Raw genomic sequence first — 12,434 nt, 5'->3', positions numbered from 1 at the left:
AGGCATAATAAAGAGGTCAGCACTAGAAGCGAAAGGACCAGGAGACGTAGCCAGGAAGTCTGGTGAACTCCTTTATTAAATTTGGTTGTGTTGATGTGTTTTGAATGTGTTTTCTAATTGTTTAAGTGTTTATGTTATTTGCAATCTTTTCAATCCGTTGCACTAAGTAACATAGGCAACTTCACACATAGTCTATAATACCTTCTTTATTAATGGATCAATAGCATAGTTATCTTAGTTACACAGGCAAGGAAAAATTATTGTAACTAAAAAGGCTGTTATCAAATGTTGGAGAAAGACAAACATATCCTATGATGTTATGAAATGATAATGAAAGTTTCATTTCTCCCACAAAGAATGTGAGATTTCCTCAGAAAAGAAAACACATATATGTGCAACATCATTTGTGAAAATAGTTGCTAGAAAAGAGTTAGAGCTTATGTTTTTTAATTAAAAAATCAAAGCAACAAATACCTTTACTACCACTAGACCTTCTTCTAACTTTTATTTACATATAAAAAAATGAATATGTCATCTTTGATATTTTGTCATAAAACAAGCTAAGCGAGAGTTTTATAGATCCAACAAACAAAAAACATATGAATAGTTAGAATGAGGGTAGGTATATAGTTCAATGACATTTATTAGTCATAATGTTTATAATAAAGATGTAATTGAATTCACTCTCAATTGAAAGATGGTCAATGTTAATGTAAATATTAAACTTAAGTAATATATTCATCAGATATGCTACCATTAATAAAAGTTTTAATTCTTTCATTTGCCAACAAATTTGATACAAGCTTTGTTTTAAGACCACATGATAAAAACTCATTTTAAATATAAAGGTTAAAAAAATTACAATTTCAACCTACATTTATGTTTTGTATTATTTTGCATCACAATCTAGCATAACATATTAGAAACCAATGTAAAAATTGACAATTAAATTCCATTTTCTCTATATATCCTTCATCACTATTTTAAACGAGATCAATAATAACAAAACTAAAAATTGATTAATAAACATTTGACTTAAATTCCATTTCCTTTATATATCCTTTATGATTGATATTGATAATAACAAAACTGAAAATTGATTAATAAACATTTGACTTAAATTTCATTTGCTCTATATATCCTTCATAAATGTTTTAAACCAGATCAATAATAACAACACTGAAAAATGATTAATAAACATTTGACTTAAGGTCCAAGGATCTGATCTTGCTCATTTCTCTTTCCTAAATTCAAAGGAATATATGTCATTTCAATGAATGCCATTTATGATATAAGAGGGTCATTTAATTAGATGGAGTAGATGTCAACAATATCCACGCATTATGTAGGGATGTTATATTTAATTAAATAAAGTAGATGTCAACAACATCCACACATCATTATGTTTTAACAAGCTTATATATATATATATATATATATATATATAATAAAATGTTTTTATTTATTAAAAAATAGAAAAAATTTGCTTTCAATTCATATTTTTTTTTTAAATAAATAAAAAAAACAGCAAAAAACAATTTTTAACCACAAATTTTCTCTGTATCAACTAAGTTGATAAATAAGAAAACAGAATAAGATACATTTTAAACATGAAATTTAATTAACCTAACATGTAAAGTGGCACAAGTTTTCTCTGTATCAATTAAGTTGATAAATAAGAAAACAAAATAAAATGCATTCTAAACATAAAGTTTAATTAACCTAACATGCAAAGTGGCATTGGAATGCATCTAGTTAGTGCTGAAGTATCAATCTAGCTCAAGTAAGATCTTTCAATCAAGACCTAGTTAAGTGACCTCACCTTGGCTATCTTAGGAAAATGACCTTCTAACTAGTGCACATTTTCATTATATTGTCAACTAAATAGAAAATTGGGTTGAATTAAAGGTTAAGATAGTTTATTACTATTCTTAGAACTTACTATTATTTCTTGTCTTTTAATGGAATCCAACGTTGATGCCTATGCATTACTCTCCATTCTAGTAAAATAATTTAGCCATTATAGGCGTTAGGCCTTGTAGATAATTTAGTCATAGACATTAGGCCCTATTATATTTTGGATGGTTTAAAAAATCAGGTTTCTTCCCCATTTAGATGTAATTAAAATTTCTTACATCAAATCAATATACAAATTGCATTTCAAGTAAATACAAAATTCACGACTATAAAAAATTTTGCAATCCTCTATTAAATAATCAGTGCTCCATGTACGATGTAGATCCAGATTAACATATCAAGGAGATCCATTAAGAAACTCCTTATTTTACTAGTTAGAACATTTACAACTATAATCTCATATCCATGTACGTACCTATTTGGTTTAATCTTTAAACATGTCAAAATCAGATTGCATGTTAGAATATGAAAAACACAATTCCTTTAAAGTCCCTGAGTCAAGAACACTTGAAATAGCAGGTATCAACCATGTACTAGTTTATTACTTCACCATATTACATACGCTATATTCAAATAGCACCCACTTAACTAAGTATCAACTATGTAATAGTTTATCAAATCATCTTATTGCATACATTATATTCAAATAGGATCCCCTTAATTATATTTCTAAGCTAAGTTGGCATATTGGTATCAGACTTTGCTTCTATGTTACTGTATTACCTTTGGTACCCAAATCAGCAGCTGCTTTGGCTGCCTTGTCCAGAGCTCCAGAAACCATCGAGGCTCCTGAAGCAAAATAACTACTGTTGACAGCTGCTGTTCCTGCACTACATGCTGCTTGCCCAGTGACAGTCAAGGCTGCTATTGTTTTCTCCCCAACGAACTTGCCCAAAGATACCAGGTTGGTTGCAGCAGTATCTGTGACTTGATACTTTTTGTCTAACTCATTGGCTTTGCTTAGTGTATCCTTTCCTTTCTCTCCAACGAACTTACCCAAAGATGTCAGGTTGGCTGCAGTAGTATTTATGATTTGATACTTCTTGTCTAACTCATTGGCTTTGCTTAATGTGTCCTTTCCTAAGGTATATCCTTTCGAAAGCATTGTTGTAACCACATTTACTGCTTGGCCCGCAGATGGAATAAAGCTGCTAACCTGTAAATATATTGCCATGTTAATCACTTCTCGAGGACTTGAAACTGCCCAGCAATAACACTAACACTTCTGTGAATAACTTGATATCCCAAGAACTTTATTTTGACTAAGAACTTGAGATAAACACATTTAACACTAAAGACTGACTTGATAAATTTTTTATCTAACACAACTTTCCCTTCTTATCCTCTCATTATAGCGGTGAGGAAGGTGACCTATTGAAGCTACTTGCATTTTACATAACAGGAGTCAGTTTAAATCCAAGACTAGGGTCTTCCTTCTATGCAATTTGGCTATTTAGAGGCTCAGTTTTCTGCTGCAAGATCAAAATTAAGTCTCTTCCTTTTACAAAACAGTGAAAACAAATAGAGCTAACTATGGTATAAAATATGTTTTACATATATTGTCCTTGTAAAGTATTGGTTTTCATTTGAATGCTAAATTTCAACAAGGTACAACCCTTTGCTGTCAAGGAAAATGGCCTTTGAAGTAACCTAAAGGATCCAGTCTTGATCCTTGAAGCGTTCAATAAATTAATGCAGTCTGCCCGGCACCCATCTAACGAAACCCTCAAAAGAAAAATTAAAGGATCACAGACATGTAAATGCATACAGAGACCATAAAAAAGGACGATATAATAAATTTGATCTAGGAATGATTATGGCAGGGCAGGCAGGTCCCGGTGTAGTATTCAGGGGATTTTGCACTAATATAAATTAAGTAAGTGACATTACTCCTTGTGTGTTTCCCTCTTCTGGACTTTTCATCATTTGCTTCTTCCACCGATTAATTGCCTCCTCTGATCCTCCCCAGGGCACTATACATATTTTCTGATCTATGATTGTGGCTCCCTGTTCAAGAATCCAAAAACAGCAAAACCCCATCATTTCTTTTAATCACTTTGTCAGATGCAAGATAACAGCTTAACCTACAAAGAAAAAACTAAATCAGAATAACATTGTTGTTTGAGCTTTCTGAAAGTAAACTGTTTAACAATATGACTTAAATAAATTATAAAACTATATCAGAATAACATTGTTGTTTGAGTTTTCTGAAAGTAAACTGTTTAACAATATGATCTATTGTAAAAACCTACACATGCAGATCAGAAAAACATGCTACATGTTGTGAATATGATCCTCCCTAACCTTATGTCTTGAATTCCACCTTCTTATCACAAACCAAGGTATTATGCAAGGTCTCAATCCACATGTAACCAATACTCACAACAGATAGGAATATATCCTTTAAACCTTATTATTACCCAACAGTGAAAGATTAGAAAAAAAACATACTTACATTGAGAAGGACAGCAGTTTCTAAAGCATAGGGCTCCTTGAAAGTCACAAAAGCAACTTGTGCCCACTGTCCAACCCTGCCACCACCAACAAAAAAACAGAAAGGATAATGTTAGGGGTTTTGTGGCCAGTTTTACAGACCTTAAACATGTATATCAAACCAAAATCTTTTAAGATTGACTTAATTCTATGCAAATCAGTATTCTCCAGCTATACCACCAATTGAACACCATCAGGGCTGCTAACTGGCTTAGATTTTCATTTCCTGTCCTACTCTTGTAAAGCCTTACTACATTCACCACTTTTTCCCTAAACCACTGCTCTTATTTGAGAGCTCTCAGCACTTGCATATGAAAAATTCAACTGTTGAATTTTTTTAGATCAGTAAGAACATTATTATGACTCCACTGTAAAACAGAACAGTGCTCTCCAACTCTGATAAAGCCCATGTTGACAATTCACAAACTGGGTAGTTACAGAAAAATTTCAACTGTTGAACTTTTTTCTAGATCAGTAAGAACATTATTATGATTCCACTGTAAAACAGAACAGTGCTCTCCAACTCTGATAAATCTCATGCTGACAATTCATTCACAAACTGGGTAGTTACAGAAATAGAAAATAAGCACTTCTATATAAAATTCAAGCAAGGAAGTCAGCACGCACCTTTCTAATTTTACTTTTTTCACCGTGCCAGAGTATGAGAAAAACTGCTTAACATCCTTGGCAGTTACTTTGGGAGATAAATTACAGACCTGTACTGTGTAATCTTCCATTATGGCAATGGTCAACCCTTGGAAAACTGTTATGTTATGATGCACACTTTTCTTCTTACAATTGTGGGTGAAAACCAAACACTGATATGATATAAATACTGTCAGAAATATTCAGTTAGAAAGTTTAATTAAAATTCTCTAATTATTACTTGATTTTTTTCAATTATGAACGAATCTGGTTGGCCATCTCTGCAATTTTTTTTTCTTAAATGTATATCGTGCCATTGACACATGAAAATTGAAGCAGCTTCTATCAATTGGAATCCTACTTTTTAACTTTGTATTCCAGTGTGGTGGTGTTGATCGTCAAATCACTTCCCCATGCAAATTCGACCACTACTTTCCAGAGGTATAATAATTAAACTAAGAAACCATAGAATCTCTTTACAAAGAAGGTGAAATAAGGTCGGTGTCTTTTTCAAATCCATGGCATTTGAATAAACCCTTTATATTTGTATATAGCCCTTTATTGAGAAATGGGCCCATGGTTGAAATGTGGCCCTTAACAACCCTCTTTTCTATAAATTTATCAGAGAATAGCTGATTTTTCCTGGGGGAGTTGTCATAAAACACACTGAAACTCTGGTTGGAATTGACTTCATAAAGTCACTTGTCTATTAAATGCAACATTAGGGTACATTATTTCCATGAAAAAGGATGGGAATCACTTCTATCCCAAGCCATGATTTTAGGTTCAGCATCTAAGTTATAATTTGTAAGGGCCAGAAAACGGTAAGGAAATCACTTACACGTTATGGAAGAATCAATAAGTTTAGATCTTTTATGAATTTTGGTTTCAATTATTAAGCATTAAAAATGTACCTTAGGCATTCTAGTCAAAAGATAGGAATCACTTTTTTCATCAAAAGTCACCAATAATAATTAATATAATTATTTAGAAATATATATATGTATATGTATATGTATGTGGGGTTTGATTTGATTTCATAAGTTCACTTGTCTATTAAATGCAACATTAGGGTACATTATTTCCATAAAAAAGGATGGGAATCACTTCTGTCTCAAGCAATGATTTTAGGTTCAGCATCTAAGTTATAATTTGTAAGTGCCAGAAAATGGTAAGGAAATCACTTACACGCTATGGAAGAATCAATAAGTTTAGACCTTTTATGAATTTTGGTTTCAATTATTAAGCATTAAAAATGTACCTTATGCATCCTGGTCAAAAGATAGGAATCACTTTTTTCATGAAAAGTCACCAGTAATAATTAATATAATTATATATATATATATAGATATATATATATATATATATATAGTATATGTATGTGGGGTTTGATTTAAAAAGTTTTTGATACGATTTTTAAAAATATTTTTTTAAATTTAAAATATTAAATAATATAATGTTCAAAGTTATTATAGTAATATATTCATTATGAATCAAACATATTATGTGGGGAGTTGAACCAATATTTATATTAAGCCAAATATTTATGGGAATTGAATTTAAGTGAAAAGATAACAATTATTAGTAACATAATTGTTGTCAACCACTTAAAATAAATAAGTGTAATTTATAACTTATTTACAAGATAAAAATAAATTCTTATAAACTTCACAATAAAAGACAACATTGTACAAAACCTAAAACGTCTTGCCAAAAAACAATCTGTATAAATTAATAGATGAATTAAATAGAAGATGAAAAGTATATTTCTTCACATGTCCAGATCGAAAATACATTAAATATAACTTTCAAAACATTAAAAATAAAATTGATCTCCATAACATATTAATTGTAATAATAATAAAAAAATTAAAATTTAAATGTCATTTTAAAATTATTAGAACATTAAAAAATAATTTAATTTTACATGTGCAATAAACCAAAATAGATATCACTAAATAATAATCCACATCACCATTTTCAATTATCATATTAATCATTTATCAATTATATTAATATAATCATATGATGTATCAACATTTTTCTTATATATGAATCCCTCAAGCTCTAACATATATTATTATAATTGAGCCAAGAGGCTCATTCTACAGCCCAGTATGATGTGTAACCCTGTCTGTCTGTGATCAAAGTTGAAATTTTGCTCATGCCAGCCCCCCCAAAAAAAAACTATACAAAACATTTAAATAATGTCGCCTCATAAAAAAAATTGCACACGAGGAAATTGGATCCCTCTGGACTCATGTTAGATCCGTATTTAAGATGGATCTATGTTGGTTCTTAATATAACCTTTACCCTATAGTGAGCTATTTCCTTAATAGGAGTTGTATGTATTAATATTATGATGTTAATGAGGATGAAATACCATTAACATTGAATATGGTTTATTACTCATGATTCTTTAGAATTGTACTATGCTTGAAAAACATTAGGAAAAATGTTCCAATATCACCATAGTTTTATTGAGTTAAAAGGTGAAGAAGATTGGTAGTGTGAATAATATTTTGAAGTCTAGGTTTAATATGAATATAAGTTGGACAATTGAAGAGAAATTGATTTTTGTTTTCACCCGTCTTAGTGTCACAAATGTGACATGCTCTTTCATGCCATAGTATTTTGGTAATTGACCAACACCCAATTTTACTGTGGAACTCATGCTGATTTGCTTTTATTTCAACATTTTTTATTTTCTTCTTTACACTAGCAAAGATATAGATATACTTTTGATTTCCCATGTTTGGATTAATCACCTTTTTATAATATCTTGGTTTCCTTTTTCCCTCTAACTTTTTATCACCCTAACATTTCTCCTTAAATTTTGATGTAATAATATATTTACTATTATCCTTATTTTGCAAAATGATCTCATCATTTATCCTTCAATGGTCTAGCCAAGACTCGGAAATTATGTCATCCTTGCTAGAGACAAATGTGGTTTTGGCTAGAGTTAGAAACAATTTTAAGAAACCTCTTGTCTTACACATAGTTTAATCTCTTCATATACATAAGATACCTAGCAATAACCATGCTTTCAATTGGGGAAATACTTGCTTTGATGAAGAGGATATGGTAGGGTGTATTTCCTTTAATCTTGAGATTATATTTTATAAAGTGCATTTGAATATATTCTACCTTTCTCCATGACTCTCTAAAGATATTGCATCCCCAAACTTCATATCCATACAAATTAATAGGGGTGATGAGAGTCTCGTAAAGCATATTTTGTTATCCCATATCCAAAGATTGGTTGATTTACAATTGTTCGTAAGTCCATAATAATTGTTCCATTCTACATGGAGTTGAGGGGGTTATGGGTAGGGTTGCTAATCCTAGACATCCTCGTCCTTAGTTTTGTGCCTCTCCTTGTTTGGCATTGTGAATTCTTTTTTCGTTGGTGACGCTGGTGGCGTGGTTTTGTGGGTGTTCCTTTGGAGGTGTGCGGTGCATGTTGGGTCCCTGTTTAGGTGGTTTCTTTCCGAGGCCAATCTATTCATGGTCTTTGTTGCTCGTTTCTTGCTATCTTTAGTTCACACTGTTCACACTCCCAGTGTTGTCAGCGTGATAGTATGTCGTGAGCTACCTTGGGCCCTATGGCCTTATTCCTTTGTTGGGCGAAGGCCTTTTCCACTACTGGTGCGGGGTTCTTATGCTTTGGGGCCATCTTTGGCTTCAAGGACGTCATGGGGCCATGTTTTGTCATCGTGAGTGGGCTTCTAGGCCATTTTTTTGGTGGATTCTCCCGACTCTGATGTCGTCATGTCATTGTTTGTTGCTGGGTGTTGCCATTTGTGTTGTGGAGATGGGAATTGAGGGGGTGAGGTCGAAGTGGCTCCCTTATTGCTTTGCCCTAGCTTCATGCCTCTTTTCTCTTATTTTGTGGTAGATCTTGTAGTTGTTGTGTTTCTTCCACAGTTTCTATGGGATTTTTAGGGCTATATGGGCAACTTGTGCCTAGGTTTTGTTTAATGTGTTGCTAGCCTTCTTTGTTGGCTTCTCAGTTTTTTTTGTTACATCATGAGGTGTTTTTTCTAGTTATCCTTTTGGCTGATGTAGTTGTAATGCCCTATGCATCTATAAAAATATACTTTTGTCTTTGAATAAAACTACAGCTTTTTTCTATGGAAAAACAAAACTGATCCATTCTGCATGTATCCTTTACTCAATGTTATAATTCCAATTGAGCTTCCGATGGATATCGATTCCAAAATATTTGTATGAAGGAATTTCCTCAAAATATTATGCTCATATATTAATTATATACTCATTAATATTATTATGTTTTTTAATTTTTAGTTTATATATTAACATAAAAATAGGATAAATTAAAAGCAATAAATTTAATTTTAGAGTTTTGACAAATTAAATCTAATTTGTCTATGTGTTTAGTTTGGGTGGATAACAAGTTGGAGAAATTATTATTTTTTTCACCTATAATCAAATCCCCCTTTTGGCATGATTACTCTCCTTAGTCCATTGAGGCTCTCAAGCTGCTATGTAAAGTACTAACACTTGTTTAGATGCTTTGGGGTGATATGAACTTTAAATACCAAGACATGTTACTAAACAATAAACCAAAAGACATAGGTTTAAATCTAGTTATTAGTTATTGTCATGACTATTAATTGAACCACCCTCCATCTAATATTATGAAGGAGAGAGAATCTTTTAAAAGATTTCAAAAACAACATTTGTTGACATTCATCATCATCATAACATTTAACCCTTAAATTGTGAGTTTGAGTTTGGAGGTCCATAATCCACCCTTATGCATTGGTGAGATTGAAGGCTTTATCATTGTGGCAAAGAAAGGACGAGAAGGTTGGGAGAGATTTACAACATCAAGGCCTCAACAAGGGTTGTAATCTTTCTCTGTTATTATTAATACAAAATGAATTTTTTCCCATGCATCATGTCTTTGATTATACATGTGTAGGATAAGGTTCCTTGATCTCTTATTTAGAGTTGTTTGAATACGTTGTGTTATATATCTCGATCTCTTTGGTTGTCTTCGCTAATTTGCAAGTTCTACTTTTAGGACTTAAAGTTGGAACTAGAGTGAACCGGTGAAGAGAAGAAGAAGGCTCGTGAACATCAAGTTTTATTCTTATATTTCAAGTATCTCTAGGGAAAGATAATGTAGTTTGTTCGGTTTTTTCTAGATTAAGCCACTAAACATAAGGAGATCGCTTCTGTCAACGAAAGAGATTTGTCTGGAAAACAATTATTATTATTATTATTATTATTATTATTAAATAATTAATTCTTATCCTAAATTTTAATTTGTAGTGACTAAAAATGTTATGAATAGATTTTTTTCCAATTATCTAAATAAAAATAACAAAAAAAAATTATAGTTTTTACTTTAACTCGCTAAAAATTATTTTGAAATAATAAAATCACAATATAGTATAAAAATATGCTAAATTTATTTTTATACAAAATATATCATTAATTCAAAATTATAATTTCAACATATTAACTCAAAACTTAATTCAAAATTATAATTTCAACCAAAAAAGATTATATCTTATTTTAATAAGAATAATAACAAATATCAAATTTATAGCAATAAATAAATATTATATTATAAGTTTTATTAATAAAAACTTCAACGTTTATTTTATAAAAGTTAGTCCAATTCGTTGAACTATAATCACAAAACGTGTGGTCTTTAATGAGCCATTCAAAGTCGAATGTTTATATAAAATAAAATTCCTTGCATTACCAATTATTATTGAAATAGAAAGAAAGAAAAACCCAAAAAAAATTCCAAAGAAATACTAACTACATACTAATATATTTATTTATAATACTAATATATTTATTTATAATGATATAATATTTAAATGGCATAAATATAATTATTAATTTTTATTATGATATCTAAATATAAAAATTATTACATTTTTACAATTTTTTCTTGGTACTTATTCAATTTTTTATATGGGATATTATTTTATTTTTTATCAAACAAATTTGCAGTTTTTCAATAGTGTAACATTATGGATTGAATTTATTTTTTTATTACTATTTAAAATTAATTATCTATCATATAATTGGTTCAAGTTTAATTTTTTAATGATTGTTTTTATTAAGTATTATTTATGTTTTATTAAAAAATTTGTAATTTCTCCATAATTCAACATTATAAATTAAACTGAATTTTTTTATTAATATGTAAAATTATTTATCTGCAATATAATTAGTGTAATGATTATTCCAGATACTCCAATCAGCATGGTACCCCATTTGCAATGTATTCAAATATGGCTATAATTCTGATGCATTTGGTGTTTCATTACAGATGATATTGATGATGTGGTTCCAGTTACTTCCTGATAACCAATAAGTATTGATGTAACGTGGATGATGAATCTACGCAATCAAACGCGTCTTGTTCCCTGCTTCACGCCAGGTAGGTTGTAGATGATGATGTATGTGAGTAAATGGTGTGAAAACATGAATATAATTAATGGTCAAATTATATGTGAATGTGTAATTCTCAGTTACATCTCATTTTCCACATTCACAAATATTACTCCCACCATGCCCTCCTCTCACTCTCACGTGAATTGTAGAGTTTTTATAGTTCTAGAATGTATTAATAACGTTTTATGATGATGGTGGTGGTGGTTAACATTCACTGAGACTAAATTTTGGTTTATTGAACCTAAAGAAATGAATTATTTAGTTTGATTTAAGATTTTATTCCTATGTTCAAAAAGCTTGGAGAGAAGCCTCCCATGATCACTATAATTTTGACATCGTAAAAGGCTAGGAAGCTCAGTATTGCAACAAAGGTTAACTAATCCTTCGGGATTGTTATTGTATATTGTATAATATGTGATTAGTTTTACATTACGTTTTTACCATTAATAAGTTACCGAGACACAACTATCCTGTACCTAGATTTCACATGTATAAATAAGTGATTTTATCATTAATATGATGTTGTTTCCTTGTGCTCTTTCATTGTGTTCTTTCATTGTGGAGTTTATTTGGGCTTGTACAGTGGTATGAGAGCCCTAGTTGAGTTGTTCCTAAACTCCATGTATTTGAAGTCTATGGTGTAAAGAAGACGCAAAGCATGAAGACTGTGAAAATCAAAATGCAGTGGAAGGTGGAGCATGAAGACTGTGAAAATCAAAATGTTAATCCAGTGGAGAGTGCAACAAAAGGTTAATCTAGTGGAGCAATGCAGTGGGATGCCCAAACTATTGACTCTCTGTAAATGCAGCAGAAGGTTAATCCAGTGGAGAGTGCAACAGAAGCTTAATCTAGTGGAGCAATACAGTGGGATGTCCAAACTATTGACTCTCTGTAAGTTTCATATCATTCAGTCATAATGAATCTAGTGGAG

At 30.8% G+C, this 12,434-nt stretch overlaps 1 protein-coding gene across 2 annotated transcripts; it reads right to left on the bottom strand.

Annotated features, from left to right (window-relative positions):
• Window positions 1-2,368: 2,368 nt before the first annotated feature.
• On the bottom strand, window positions 2,369-5,419 carry LOC149200032 (binding partner of ACD11 1-like). Of its 2 annotated transcripts, none has more exons than XM_089399504.1 (4): window positions 5,038-5,419; window positions 4,373-4,448; window positions 3,808-3,924; window positions 2,369-3,073 (listed from the first exon to the last, which is right to left on the bottom strand). In XM_089399504.1, the coding sequence occupies exons 1-4, from the start codon at window positions 5,145-5,147 to the stop codon at window positions 2,624-2,626; spliced, it is 753 nt and encodes a 250-aa protein (XP_089255630.1). In that variant the 5' UTR covers window positions 5,148-5,419; the 3' UTR covers window positions 2,369-2,623. The 2 variants fall into 2 exon arrangements, with proteins under 2 accessions (XP_089255630.1, XP_089255631.1); XM_089399505.1 differs by lacking the exon at window positions 5,038-5,419 and adding an exon at window positions 4,588-4,967.
• Between the last annotated feature and the right edge of the window lie 7,015 nt (window positions 5,420-12,434).

The sequence above is a fragment of the Pinus tabuliformis genome, chromosome 2_1 (genome assembly GCF_031772625.1).
Source record: "Pinus tabuliformis cultivar Carrire ecotype Pingquan chromosome 2_1, CPIR1, whole genome shotgun sequence".
NCBI classification, from domain to species: domain Eukaryota; kingdom Viridiplantae; phylum Streptophyta; class Pinopsida; order Pinales; family Pinaceae; genus Pinus; species Pinus tabuliformis.
Note: the sequence above shows the minus strand (reverse complement) of the source record. Positions and strands in the feature narration are given on the sequence as shown.